Source organism: Petaurus breviceps, unplaced genomic scaffold, assembly GCF_028583685.1.
Source record: "Petaurus breviceps papuanus isolate PSGF00001 unplaced genomic scaffold, PetGlider_PUasm1.0 221, whole genome shotgun sequence".
NCBI classification, from domain to species: Eukaryota; Metazoa; Chordata; class Mammalia; order Diprotodontia; family Petauridae; genus Petaurus; species Petaurus breviceps.
In genome coordinates, this window is record NW_027185877.1 from 2,601,013 (window position 1) to 2,616,055 (window position 15,043).

Here is a 15,043-nt window from a genome sequence, read left to right on the forward strand (position 1 = left end):
AAGCTTTCAAGAAAAATACAAGCCAGTGACACCATAGAGAACCTTAAGAAGGACTCTAAAAACCAAATAAGAGAAGTGGAAGAAAAATTGGGAAGAGAAATGAAAATTATGCAAGAAAATTATGAAATGAGAGTCAACAGCCTGATTGAAGAAATTAACACCTTAGGGGCGGCCAGGTAGCACAGCGAGTAAGAGCACCGGCTCCAGTGTTGAGAAGACCTGGAGATCGAATCCCAGGCTCAGACACTTAGCAACCACCCAGAAACACCTGGCTGTGTAACCTTGAGCAAGTTACTTAACCCCAATTGCTTAGGGGCGGCCAGGTGGCTCAGCGAGTAACAGCACCGTCTCCATTGTCGGGATGACCTGGATCAGGTCCGGGCTCAGATACTCAGCACCACACCCAGAGATAATAACTGGCCGTGTAACCTTGAGCAAGTTACTTAACCCCGATTGCTTTAAAAAAAAAAAAAGAAAGAAATTAACACCTTAAAAAATAGACTAACTCAAATGGCAAAAGAGGCTCAAAAAGCCAATGAGAAGAAGAATGCTTTAAAAAGCCAAATTTGCCAGACGGAAAAAAAATCTCAAAAGCTCACTGAAGAGAATCATTCTTTCAAAATTAGATTAGAGAAAATGGAAGCTAGTGACTTTATGAGGAATCAAGATACTATTAAACAGATCCAAACAAATGAAAGAATAGAAGGCAATGTGAAATATCTCATTGGAAAAACCACTGATCTGGAAAATAGATCCAGGAGAAATAATTTAAAAATTATTGGACTCCCTGAAAGCCATGATCAAAAACAGAACCTAGAAATCATCCTTCAAGAAATTCTCAAAGAAAATTGCCCTGATGTTTTAGAACCAGAGGGCAAAATAGAGGTTGAAAGAATCCACTGATCACCTCCTGAAAAAGATCCCAAAAAGAAAACTAGAATTCCTCTGGAATTCACAGATTAAGGAGAAAATATTACAAGCATCCAGGAAGAAACAATTTGAATATTGTGGAAACACAATCAGGATAACACAGGATCTGGCAGCTTCTACACTGAGGGATCGAAGGGCTTGGAATAGGATATTCCAGAGGTCAAAGGAGCTGGGATTAAAACCAAGAATCACCTACCCAGCAAAACTGAGTACCATATTTCAGGGGAAAATATGGTCGTTCAGTGGAATAGAGGACTTTCAAACATTTTTGATAAAAAAAAAAACAGAGTTGAATAGAAAATTTGACATTCGGATACAAGAAACAAGAGAACCATGAGAAGGTAAAAATGGAAAAGAAATCATAAGGAACTTATCAAAGTTGAAATATTAACATTCCTACACGGAAAAACGATAATTGTAACTTATGAAACTTTTCTCAGTATGAGAATAGTTGAAATGAATAGTAATGTATGTATATATGTGTATATAAGTCTATATAGGATGGTATATGGGAGTATGAATACATATGTGAATATATGTATATATGTGTACAGGTATACATAGACAGAGGGTATAGGATCAATTTAATAGGAAGGGATGATACTTAAAAGGTAAAATTAAGAGGTGAGAGAGGAATATAATGAGAGGAGATGGGGAAAGACAGAATGGGGTAAACTATCTCATATAGAAGAGGCAAGGGAAACTGGTTACAATGGAGGAAAAGAACAGGAAGGCAAAAAGGAATGGGTCAACCTTATTCTCATTGAATTTGGCTTAGAGAGGGAATGACATACACCCTAAATAGGGTATCTCACCCTACAGAAGAGTAGGGGGGAAGGGAATGAAAGGGGGATGATGGAAGGGGGAGTAGACTGGGGGGGAGGCAAGTTGGAAGCACCCACTTTTGAAAAGGGACAGGATCAAAGTAGAGAATAGAACAAGTGGGAGGTGGGATAGGAGGGAGGGAAATATAGTCAGTCTTATACATATCTATATATCCACTATGGAAATGGTTTGCATAGCTACACATGTACAACCTATACTGAATTGCTTATCTTCCCAGTAAGGGTGCGTGACAGGGAAGGGAATGAATCTGGAATTCAAAGTTTTAAAATCAAATGTTTAATATATATATATATATATACTATTATTAATATTATTTTACATGTAACTGGGAAATAAGATATAGAAGCACTGGAGCAAAAAGATCCACCATGCCCTACTGGAAAGTTGGAGGGGGTATGGGAGAAGATATGGAAGAGAGCAGATTGGAGGAGGGGATATCCAGTGGGATCACTATTTTGGGATGGAGGGTAGGGGAAAAATGGAGAGAAAATTTGTAACTCAAAATCTTGTGGAAATGAATGATGTAAACTAGATGTTAGTAAAGCATTTCAGAAAAAAAGAAAATGTAAAATATTTTATTCACATATTATTAACAATATTCAGAGGAATTGCTCCATTGTTACCTTGGAAGAAGAAAGACACAGGTTCTAATCCTACCCTTGATGTTTAATGGCTCTGCAATACTGGGCATGCCACTTAATCTTTCTGAGGCCTGGTTTCTTCAAATATAAAGTGAGAGATCTGTACTATGTGGCTTCTAATGTTCCCTTGAGTTCAAATCTGTGATCCTCTGAGTCTATGAATCTATGACTTACTAAGCCTTAGCAATTTAACAAACGGTCCTCACGTAGTTTATTCTGTGGTTTTTAAAGAACATGCTGAGTTGAGACATATTCATTGAATTGAAAAAATATTCATTAAAAAATTAAAATAAATGATACATCTTTCATTAACAGATGGTGAGTTTAAAATAATACAATTAATTTAAAACATTTTCACTTAAGTTTAAACAGTGACTTATATTTAAGTTGAATGTTTTAAATGACTTAATGAAAAATGTTTCCATCATTGAATTAAATTCTCTGAACATGGACAGCTTTTTTTCACTAATTTCAGACTGAAGACTGACTGATTTCTGGAAATGGATGCTAACTTGTGCCCTAGAATCTCACTAAAATACTATGCCGTTATTTAATGATAGTTAGTGAAAAGTGTATTGATTTTGGAAGCCTTACAAGGAAAGGTTGGGTACTGAAAATTTAAAGTCCTCTACTGTAAGGCAGACAACTCTGATATGAACCATGAAGCCATATGTATAATAAAGAATTTTTTTCTTACTTCAGAAGACACCTATGAGTACTGATTCTTCCACTGAAGATCATAGCTCATTTCTGACAACAAACAGAAACATGAATCATTCGTGTTCATGTTTCATTCACCTGTTAGAGTTCTAAAGAAGAGGTAAACTCAGAAATTTCTCCTCCCTGGTTTATCTTTTCCTGCTGAGTAGTTAGGAGTTACCAAACTTGGATCAATTTCTCTTCTTGCCAACAATCCCCTTAGAAGACTGTTTTTCCCCTGTAATAGTGGTACAATATTTAAAATTTTATAAAAGCCTACGAATAAGAGACAAGATTGCTACCTTCAAATTATTGTATATTCCTATATGTAAACAGAAGGATCAGTCTAGTTAAGTTGGGAGAGATGCATTAATTTTATTTAATCACTATTTATTTGTTCTTTTATTTTGTGGATTCACAAGGACCATCTACCAAGGTTCGTATGAATTGCAATTGAGGCCAATGGAAGAAATACATGCCAAGACTCCAGAGGATCAGTGATGAAGAATGTTACCTCCCTCCTAACAGAGGAGCAAAGAACTGAAAATTCAAAGTAAAACAAACGTTTTTGAACATGATCTATGTGGGAATTTGTTTTGCTTGACTATCTCAGGGGTGTGGGAGGTAGAGAAAATAAATGTTTGTACATTTTTAAAAAAATATTTTAATAAAAAAATGGGGCAGCTAGGTAGCACAGTGGATAGAGTACTGGGTCTAGAATCAGAAAGACTCATCTTGGATTCAAATCCAGGCTCACACCACTACTAGCTGTGTGACCCGAGGTAAACCACTTAACCCTGTTTGACTCAGTTTCCTCATCTGTAAAATGAGCTGAAGAAATAAATGGCAAACCACTCCAGTATCTTTGTCAAGAAAACCACAAATGGGTTCACAAAGAGTCAAACAACTGAAGTACAACTAAACAACAAAAACAGAAAAAAGAGAGCAACATATCTCTTAAACGATTAACCTTTACTTTCACACAATTACAAAAAGATTCTCACTCTATTGCTAGTCAAGTAATAGCAACATTAGCATCCAATATTCATGAACATTATAATTTAGGATATCAAGACATCAGATTTTTTTAAAAGTCACTAATGACAAACAACACATTTGTAATTAAATTAATTTATAATAATGAATTGTTTAGGAGAATTACCACTTTCTGCAGTTTGGAAGAAAAATGGCTCACTAAATATTCCAATACCAGCACTGTTTTCAGCAGCCACCTAAAATAAACCAAAAGAATAGCATTTGAGTTACAGGACTAGATATTATAACCATTTTGACCCTCTCAAAAATAAATAGTTAAAAAAAGTAAAATCCAAATTACAAAAATACCAAGTTTTTGTTTTTTGTTCTTCCAATACTCCTAGAATTTTGCAGTGGATAAAATTAAGGGCAGTTCTAGGCCTTGCACTTCTATAGATCAAGCTCAAGGTGAATCTAATTGTCTCCCATATAATTTGGGGGACTGGATCTATAATTTATTAATATGGGGAGCGAAAAGTGAGGAATATCCTCTATCATTATAGATCCCTAAATTGACAACTTCTCTGCAACCTATACCCTTAGAGTGTTGCCAACCATACTGACAGGTTATGACATCCAGAATCCCATGACTAGTAGGTGTCACAGATGGGACTTAATCACACATCTTCCTGGCTCCCAAGCCAGCTCTCTAGCCACTATACTGAATTGCTTCTTCTCTCATTGTACATTCTTCTAAAATGTTATGTTAAAATACTTCAAGAGCAGAAATGCCCAACAGCAACTACTGCCATTGGAAGCCACTGGTTGATACTTAAGTGAAAAAATGAAAAGATGGTGAGACTATGGAATTCTGGGTAGAATCAATGATTCCCAAGAACTCTGAATTGAGAAAAGCAAGAAGCTGTGTTGAGAAGATTTGTTAGCCTGACTAAGAAGAAAGCTCTTGATGGCTGACTCCCCCTCCTGTCAACAGCACTTCTTTAGATTAGCTGCTGAGAATATCCATGAAAGAATTTAGCCTGTGTTTATTATCCCAGAGCAACCTCCCTTAGAAGGACCAGGCTAAGCTCTTTGCAACTGTAATGCAGAAAACAAAAAATGGTCTGTTTGTTATTTGGTCTATGGATCTTTAATCAAATGCAGCATTATAAAACTTTAGACTTTTCTAGAGTAAAAATAAGAATACTGCAGGGGTAGTGTGGGATAGTAGGGAGAGGGACAGCTTCAGAACAAGGTACACAGTATCCAAGTTAAGCCTCTAGGACTCTGGCAAAAGGTGTCAGCCTCTCAGTGCTCTAGGCAATCTAACAAGCTGCACAGGAAATAGTTATCTGCATTGGCGGAAGGAATTTCCTCATCTGGGAGTTCCCTAGTCTAATGAAATCCCTGGTTCAGTTCTTGACACAATCAATTTCAGATTCATTTATGATTGGTAGCAATGAATATGGGACAACTCAGTGGCTCAGTGGATATAGCACTGGGCCTAGAGGCAGGAAAATCTGAGTTCAAATCCAACCCAAGGCACTTAATAACTGGATGATCCTCAGCAAGTCACTTAACCTCTATTTTTCTTAATGCCCCAGAGAAGGAAATGGCAAAATACTCCAGTATCTTTACAATAGGCAATATGGCTCACAGGTTCTCAAAGAGTCAGACATGACTGAACAGTAAACAAAAACAATAACAAAGCAATGAATAAATATATCAGAGACTGGAAATCCTTACTCTGAGGAACTGCTCAGTTGTGTTCTGCAACTCATAATGAAAAAAAAAACACTACTTTTCCCCCAATTAAAAGTCATATTAATCCTCTAATTACATGCTACTTCAGTGCAAATTGTCATCTCTAATTTGTCAATATAGTTATTTTAAAAGGTATACAAAAATTTTGAACATAAATTGAGAAACTTGAATTTGTATAGGCCACATAAAGTTAGAAAGAATAAAACATTTATTAAGTCAGTGCCTACTGTGTTCCAGGGTCTGTGATAAGTGCTTTACAAACATTTTCTCATTTGATCTCACAACAACACCTCAGTTTCTTCATCTATAAAACAGAGATATTAACAGCAACTCCCTCCTGGAGTTGTGAGGATCCAATGAGAAAATAAATATAAAACACTTGGCACAGTTTCTGGCAGATAATATAAATGTTAGTTATTGCTGTTGTTACATATGAGAGACGTGCTATTATTAGCCTCATTTTACCATTGAAGGAGCTGGTCAAGATGGAGATTAAGTGACTTGGCCAGGGTCACACAGATAGCAACATCTGAGGCTGGATTTGAACTCAGGTCTTCCTAACTCCAGAACCACCAATCTATCCCGTGTCACCATTATGATAATCTTCATTATGTCATAAAACAGGAAAAAAAATATAGCCCTGAAAATAATTACTTCATATGAAGAACCTGAAGAAACCATATCAATAAAATAGATGTTCATGACTCTAGAAGACTGATGTTGATCCAGCCCTTTATGTTCTAGATAGAGATGGGGGATAGAGCTGTAAAAAAAGGAATATGCTATCAGACATGGGCAACGTGTCTGTTTTGCTTACCTACTTTTCATTGTTGTTTGTTATTTTTGTGAATAGGGGTTATAATTAGTATATACTATAGTACTATAACAGTAGTTTTAAAAATAATAATTTTAAAGGATCTTTCAAAATTAATTAATTACTTGAACCTTTAAAGGGGAACTTTAGACAATGTATTGTGCTTCACTCATTTCAATTGTCTCTGACTCTTTGTGACCCTATTTGTTGTTTTCTTGGCAAAGATTACTCAAGTGGTTTGCTATTTCTTTTTCCAGCTTATTTTACAGATGAGGAAACTAAGGTAAACAGGGTTAAGTGACTTGCTCAGGGTCACACAGTAAGTGTCTGAGGCTGAATCTGAACTTAGGAAGATGAGCTTTCTTGACAGTAGACTCAGCACTCTATCCACTTTGCCACCTAGCTGAATTTATATTTATGAAAATTTGTAGAACTGTATAAAAATGTTCTGTGGCAAAGAAATTAGGCCTATACCATCAGATACGGGCACTGTAGTTACATATTTCTTGTTTTGTTGTGTTTTGCTTTGTTAAAAAGTACTTTGTTACAAAGAAGGGTTCTGGGGGATGGGTTGATTAGGAAATGATAGTAATATTTTTAAATTAATAAAACATTTTTCATGAAAAGGAAACTTAAAACTCTATAGAACTATATCCAAATTTTCTTCAATATTCAAAAGTCAGCTGCTTATTAAATTTTTAAGGAAATAAGCAGTCTTCTGGATGTTTTATCTAAATTTTCCATTATCCTTCCCAAGGAAAAACATCATCACTGACACATTTTATTGTAAATAATTTTGCAAGGTTAATATAATTTAGTGCTGCCTTTTACCTATTTCCTCATTATTTGGGCCTACAATCAAGCCTTTTCCTAACTAGGAACATTTAAAATCTGTGAAGTGTTAAAATATTTAAATCACCACATTTATGGAATCTGTGCTTATAAAAACTCTAGAATTTTTTTTTAAATGCAGGTGTTGGTCATGGAAAATTAATAGAGAGAAATGAACAAGACTAATTCAGTGTCATGATTATATAACAGAAGGATCACAGATTCATAGCTGGAAAGTACCTTAAAGATTATCTAGTCCATTCCCCTCATTTTGGATGAGGAAACTGCGGCCCAGGGAAATGAAGTTTCCTGTCTAAGTATACACAAACAGTACATGGCAAAACCAATGTTCAAACTCTTGATTGCAAATTCAGTACTCTTTTCACTGAACCAAATGACAGGTTTTTTTTTTTACTTATAAAAGTATTAAATTAATATCAGACACATTTTTCATATAAGTAACTAGGAAAAACTTTATCTTCTGCTTTAGTATATAACTTATGAAAATAGAAACAATTTTTTACTCAATCTAGCCCCTAAAAATAACTATACAATTTCACTGAAGTTCCAGAATCAAAGAAAAGGACAGAAATGAAGCACTTCTTTCCATTATTTTCCTTAGTTCTCTGTATAATTTATATGGTGAACTTTAGCCAGATTTCAAATAAATTGTTTCTTTACTTTTAATTCCAATAATACTAAACAAACACTTAATTCAAGATACAAAATTTTGCAGGAAGCCTTTCAAATTTACCTTAATTTCATAAGTTGTACCAGGATTAAGATTAGTTAGAAGCACTTCCAAACTATCCGGTTTTGCTCTAACTTGTGTATAGGTGGTTTGCATCCATGGGCAAACTTCCTTATACTTAATGATATATGATTTAATTCTTCCATTTGGCCTTGGTGGTGTATTCCAAGAGAGAAGGATTCCAGCAGACCCTACTCTTTCACCTGCAAGCAACACAGGCGGCCCTGGATCTGTAAAAACAAAATGCCTTTAATTAAAATGTCAAGTAACAATTTGAGTGTTTTCACAGTTCATATGAAAGGAAAGTTATTTCCAACCTAGACTTTTGAAGTTCCCGGAGACTAATGGATTCAATGTGAAACAGCTCTCTTTAGAAGTATGCTTTAAAAAAATGATTAAATCCTTTGGGGAATACCAGAAACATTCTTTTAGAAGAATGTAAAAAATGGAACATTTAAAAAAACATCACAGACCAAACATCATTTAATGCCAAGTCATTTAAAAATCATCCTTAATATAAGAAATCCAAACTAAAACTAAAAGCACATTATTACAACCATTAATATTATCATAATTATTTGTTTGCTAATCCTTGCTGAGAAATGCTACTGTATTTGGCATAATTGTAACTCTATATCTTTAGATGCTCAAATTCATAATTAGGTATAACAATAGCTATTTTCACTCTTTCTACATTACATTAAAGAAGTCTAAGAATGAGCCCAAATGATCATCATAATCCAATTAGGGTTCAGAACTACTGTTTGGACATTTTCATTTTCTCCTCAGTAAGAAACTTTCCTAAATACTTTTATTTTCATGCACATAATATGTAGGTAAACATTTTCATCAAGCCAAAAACTTTAACTGAGGATTTAGACTGCCTAAAATACACATGAAAATAATTTTAAAATGTGTTATCTATAAAAATTAAGATAGACATAAATATAGAAATGTTTATTATACTCACTGGTCACATTTGTTGTCACCATTTTACTAATAGGAGTACCAAATGTTGTAGCAGAAACTGAAGAAATGGTTACATTGTACCTCGTCCCAGGAATAGCATTCGAGACATCAACCTGTAGTGTCAAGGAGAAATCAAAGACAATAAATTCTTTCAAGGAAGCAAAAGAGGTTAAAATCAGTAAGTAACAATTGATGAGAAACATCTACAGGGAACTAAGGCACTATATTGCAAGAAACATGTTTAAAAGAGTTTGTTACCTGTTTAAAAAAACAGGTAATCTACTTTGAAATAGAAATATATATTGATATATATGTATACACACACATATATGTCACAGAGTAGTACACCAACTAATAAGTTGGTGTCTCTGTCTCATATAAACTCTACAAAACTGCTGACTTCACTGCCACTGGAAAGAAACGTTCAATAAGAGTTCTTGAGAATTTACAGCTAGCCATTCTCTAGCCCTCTCAGTTAAGCATGACTATGAAATACCTGTGTCTCTGAAGTTCCAATAAAAAGTAAGATAAATATTATAAGAAAAGCCATCATTATTACATTTTTTAGACAGTGGAATTACATTGATGGCTTTACAGAGAAATGTTGCCTGCATTAATGATTTAAGGACAGATCTTCCTGGCAAGTACACAATTAATGAGCATGTATTACTCAATAGCACTGCCCTTACTTTGTTAAACTATTCATGAACCCTTGGATGACTAGCTGGAGGTTTATGGTAGAGTTGAAGAAAAAGAAAAAGATATGCTAGCTGTTGTTAAAGTAACGGCCCTCCAATGCGAAAATTTATGCTCATAAATTTGGCATCAATGTTTTGTCTTTGTCTAATACTGAAAAAAAAACCAAAAACTTAAGATGTGAGTTTTCGTGGTTCATTAGTTTCATAAAGAACTTTCCTGTTAGTATCACATATAAACAAAGTGCCTCCATGAGAACTATACCTGATACTCCCCATGGCCAAGATCTCTGATTGCAACAACACCACCATCAGGAACAACAACCACATGATACCTTTCCACATGTCCAGAAGGCATTCTCCAGTGCAAAGAAAAGGAGTGTGTTGAAATATTGAAGGCTTTAAGTTTCTCAGGCCTTTCAGGTTCTTATAATGGAAACACAAATTAAAAATATCACCTCTTTATTTTAAAATGATAAAGAATGAAAAAGCAACATTAAATAAATGGTGTTTCAAAAAAATTTATCACCAGCTACCCTACCTAATCATATTAAGTGATTTCTGTTTAGTTGGTTATCTCAAGAACGCTTTTCAAGAATGCCTGCTATATGGTATGTACACATACAATGTAGCTCCTTCTGGAAAATTTCCTTATGGTCTGATCAGTTTAATTTTTGGCAAACTGTATCTGGCAATTTATTCTCTCTAGCTCAAATATTGTATTAAAATAGTGCATATGTATATACACTCATACACATATATATGTATGTTAAAGTATAAAGCATAGTATAATACAAAGTATGTTTAGTAGTACAGTGTACTCATATGACTCTTCAGCTATATATTAGCGATCAGGAAGACAATGAGAAAGGAAATGAAATAAAATGTGCTTATTTTTTTCATATATGAACATTACAAATGAAAGCTTTGGATTTTCTATAATAGCAAATGACCATTTTGATTAGGAAAAGAAACAGTGGTGGGTGGCACTACCTTCCTGCCCAAACCATTTCCTCTATACATTTTCACATTTGCTTTCATTTTTATTTCTGAACAGTTGTTTAGGCTGGTTTGTGCCATCTGGAGGGGAGTTTTCCACACAAAGGCCTCCTGATTGGTTGCCAGTGAGTCAGGTTGTCTTATCTTAGCACAGATTCCAGATAGACAATACAGAGGGAGAAAAAGAGACTTTGCAGCCAAGTATTTGCAAAACATAGCTCATATAGACTCAACCTAAAACTATTGGCCAAAATAAGTTTGAAAATACTGCTTTTCCTTTACCTGCATTGTTAGAGACTACAGATAGAACCTAAGAAATGAATGTGGCATTAAACTGAAATGACATATTACATAGCAAGCTAATTCTCTTGATTTTATTTTAAATTGTTTTAAAAACTCTCTTTGCTTATCTTGTTTTCAACTCACTATTACTTTGGACTATTTTCCATAAGTATTCCAATGCATAATATCACGTAAGTGCATAAAAGAGCAGTAAAACATTATTATGGGAGAAATCAAATTGGGCAGATACATATAGACCAATGGTGAACACACAAGCAGCAAAAGAAAGTATTTTTTTCATAGGTGACAGGAAAATCAATTGTAAGAGTACATCCCTCTCATCCCATAGGTTAGTAAACTAAGGTATACAGTTTAAATTACTTGTAAAGAGCACAGAGCTAGCATACAGCAAGGCCAGAATTAGAACTCAGGTTGTCTCAACAATCATCCCAGTGCTCCCTTTTGATTCCATTACAAATGTCCTTGTAGTTATAAGACATAGTGTATAAAGGCTTGGCGACAAACTATACATCCAAGTAAATGATAATGGACAATAGACTCTAACAGAATAGACAACTAGGTGGTACAGTGCATAGAGTACCATGTATGGAGTCAATAAGATCTGAGTTCAAATCCACCTCAAACCCATGCTAGTTGTGTGATCCTGGGCAAGTCATTTAACCCCTATTTGCCTCAGTTCCTTATCTGTAAAATGGGGATGCACTGGAGAATGAATTAAATAGCAAACCACTCTGGTATCTTTTTCAAGAAAACCCTATAAGCAGTGTCCATGGAGTCATGCAGAGTTGGACATCAATGAACAGTAAGATAATAGAAGCCCACAAAGTTGTTGAAGAAACTCTCATGATGAGCTATTCTTCCAATCATGTTCTAGTTTAAGGTATCTTAATATATTGTTTTAGCAATATTTTAGCTTCTAATCTCCTGTCCAGATCAGTGAAGTTCCAAATGTGGAGTCAGAAATACCTGCTCAGACATTGATTAGCTGGGAAGACTCTGGGCAAAGTGCTAAACCCTTTTCTGACTCGTTTTTTTTCCCACTGTAAAATGGGGAAAATAGTATCATTTACTTCACAGGATTATTATAAAGACCAAACGAGATATCATACAGTTTTTCAAACCTTAAAACACTAAATTTAGCTATTATTGTTGTTGTTCTCTCAAACCTCTAAAGCCAGTCTTTTTTCTCTTTCTTCTTTCTTCCTTTCTTTCCTTTTCTCTTTCTCCCTCCCTCTCTTTCCCTACTTCCTTCTCTTTCCTTACCCCACTCTCTCCTTTCTTCCTTCTTCCTTCCTTCCTTCTTCCTTCCTTCCTTCCTTCCTTCCTTCCTTCCTTCCTTCCTTCCTTCCTTTCTTTCTTTCTCTTTCTTTTCTTCCTTCCTTCCTTCCTTTCTTTCTTTCTTTCTTTCTTTCTTTCTTTCTTTCTTTCTTTCTTTCTTTCTTTCTTTCTTTCTTTCTTTCTTTCTTTCCTTTTATTCCTTCTTTATTTCCTCCCTCCCTCCCTTCCTTCCTTTCTCAACTTGTGGTGAAGCCTTGAAATACTCAAATGATTCCAGAACAACTTACAGTTCTAAGTATGAACATTATAAGATATGATTATTTAACTACAGAAAATATTTACAAACCTGCAACCACCTGGATAAATGAGCTGTATCCTTCAATGTCACCTCTTACTCTCTGTACTGTGATGTTATAAGTGCCACCAGGAGTCAGATTCATAACTGTATGGTCAGTCATGGTTCCAGAAATATAATATTCATTTCTGAATGTATTATTTGATAAACAAATCTTGTAGTGGGTGAAATTGGTCTTTGTTGGATTCCACATTAATGTTGCAGCAGAAGTATTCACAGCTTTTAAGGTTAATCCACATATCCCAGCTGGTTCTAAAAAACATATATCAATATTTTAAAGAAATGCAAAGAAAATATACAAACAAGATAAAATGTGAAAATGAATCCTGATATTGAAATCACTCCTTTTTTTAGTGTCCTGTGCCATCTATGTAGTGATTTACCTATTGATCATATAGGTTTCTAAATATTGATCCCAACCACAGTTTCAATCACCATGCTGGCCAAAATAATGCCTGCAGTTTTTACACAGGGATGTGGAATGAAGCTGTAACTTAATTGATAGAGGGAAATTTCAGATGAAGAAACTTCCTCTAGCAATTTAAGTTGGAAATTTTAGTCTTAAATTCATTGAAAAGTGATTTGCTAGGATCACACAGCCAGTATGTGCCAGAGGTGGGAACTGAACCCAAGTCTTCCTGACTCAAAGGCCAGCTCTCTATCCACTATACCATGATGCCTTTTGGGCTGTAACATAATTCTTTTAAGACAGGCATACCCAGGGCAGCTACATCAGCTACATGATGCAGTAGATAGAGTTCCCAGCCCTAGAATCAGGAAGACCTGAATTCAAAATCGGCCTCAGACACTTGCCGTGTAACTCAATGCAAATCACTTAACCTGAATTGTCTCCACAAGGGGGAGAGGGGGAGGAGAGGGGTATATGCATCAGTGTAATTCATTTAATTTGTAAAGATACTTTAAAATAAACATTTAGAAATTCTCATAAGCTTTCATAATTACTAGTAGTAAATAGTATTAACATCTACTTAGATATGAAGAATGCTACACCAATTTTTGCCAATGTTATAACTGTAAACTGTAAATTGATCAGGCAAAAAAGATCTAGATCTACCCTAATAAATAGACCTCTACTTCACTATAAAATTGATAAAGCATATAATTCAAGGAACAAGTGAGTTAATTATTTTACATATATTTCAGATAAAAAGAATCAGGCCCAAACTAAGTATACTACGAACTACTGTCAAAATTGTATAAAATTGATAAAGCATATAATATAAAGTACAAGTGAATTATTTTACATATATCTTGGTTAAAAATGAGAGCAAAACTAATCATAGTACCAGGTATTTGCAAAATGATATAAAATTGATAAGGCATATAATGCAAGATATAAGTAAATTATTTTTCATATATTTTAGCTAAAAACAATCAAACCAAAACTAATCAGAGTACCAGATACTGTCAAAATTATTTAAAGTACCTATTGAAAATATTGTGGGTTCATTTGAATGTGTCCTTAAGCTAGGATTCAAATAAAAGAAAAATCATCATTTTCCACAAAGCAATTAAGTTGTATCACATCTTAACCCAACTGTTCTAAATTTTCAAAAAATATTAATGAAAAATTTATAGTAATTTCGCTTACTTGTAATCACTTTTTTCTCAACAGATACACTATAATCCATGCCTCTAACTGTCTTCATCTGAAATACATATTCCACTCCAGGGGTCAGATTTTTCACTTTAGCTCTGCTTCCATAAGCAATTAGTTTAAATAAAATTTCCCTTCTAGTTGTCACATGATACAAGATCTACAGGAAGAAGAATACAGCAAATCAGTAGATATCCCAATATCAATCTTTTGATTTGGTTCAATCCAACAAATATTAGGCACCTCTGCAAGACTATGCTAGACACTGAAGATGCAAAGACAAAAATCAGATAGATGCTTCCCTGAAGCATCTTTCATTTTCTTGGAAATATAAAACATGTACATTTTTTATTTAAATTTATCCTGCAAAACTTGAATTATTTCCATCAACAACAACAAAAAAAACAATAAAGTCCATAATAATTTTCAAACTCTCCAAGAACACAGATTTGTAAAAGAAAAAAAAAAGATAGCTCATTGATGAAGATCAGTGTGCCTAGGATGATGTACAATAGTAGGCATTTAATAAATGTTGATTGATTGAATGATTAATCAGTTTACATCATCTTTGCTAC

General features: G+C 34.4%; 1 protein-coding gene across 1 annotated transcript in view; it reads right to left on the reverse strand.

The window, feature by feature from the left end:
• PTPRQ (protein tyrosine phosphatase receptor type Q) overlaps window positions 1-10,938 on the reverse strand; it is a 291,670-nt gene extending 280,732 nt beyond the window's left edge. Inside the window, exons 1-5 of the mRNA XM_069094772.1 lie at window positions 10,923-10,938; window positions 10,181-10,341; window positions 9,222-9,333; window positions 8,255-8,481; window positions 4,279-4,348 (exon numbers count right to left, since the gene is read on the reverse strand). Coding sequence (XP_068950873.1) covers window positions 4,279-4,348; window positions 8,255-8,481; window positions 9,222-9,333; window positions 10,181-10,341; window positions 10,923-10,938 — 586 coding nt within the window. The remainder of the gene's footprint in view (window positions 1-4,278; window positions 4,349-8,254; window positions 8,482-9,221; window positions 9,334-10,180; window positions 10,342-10,922) is intronic.
• Window positions 10,939-15,043: the final 4,105 nt, after the last annotated feature.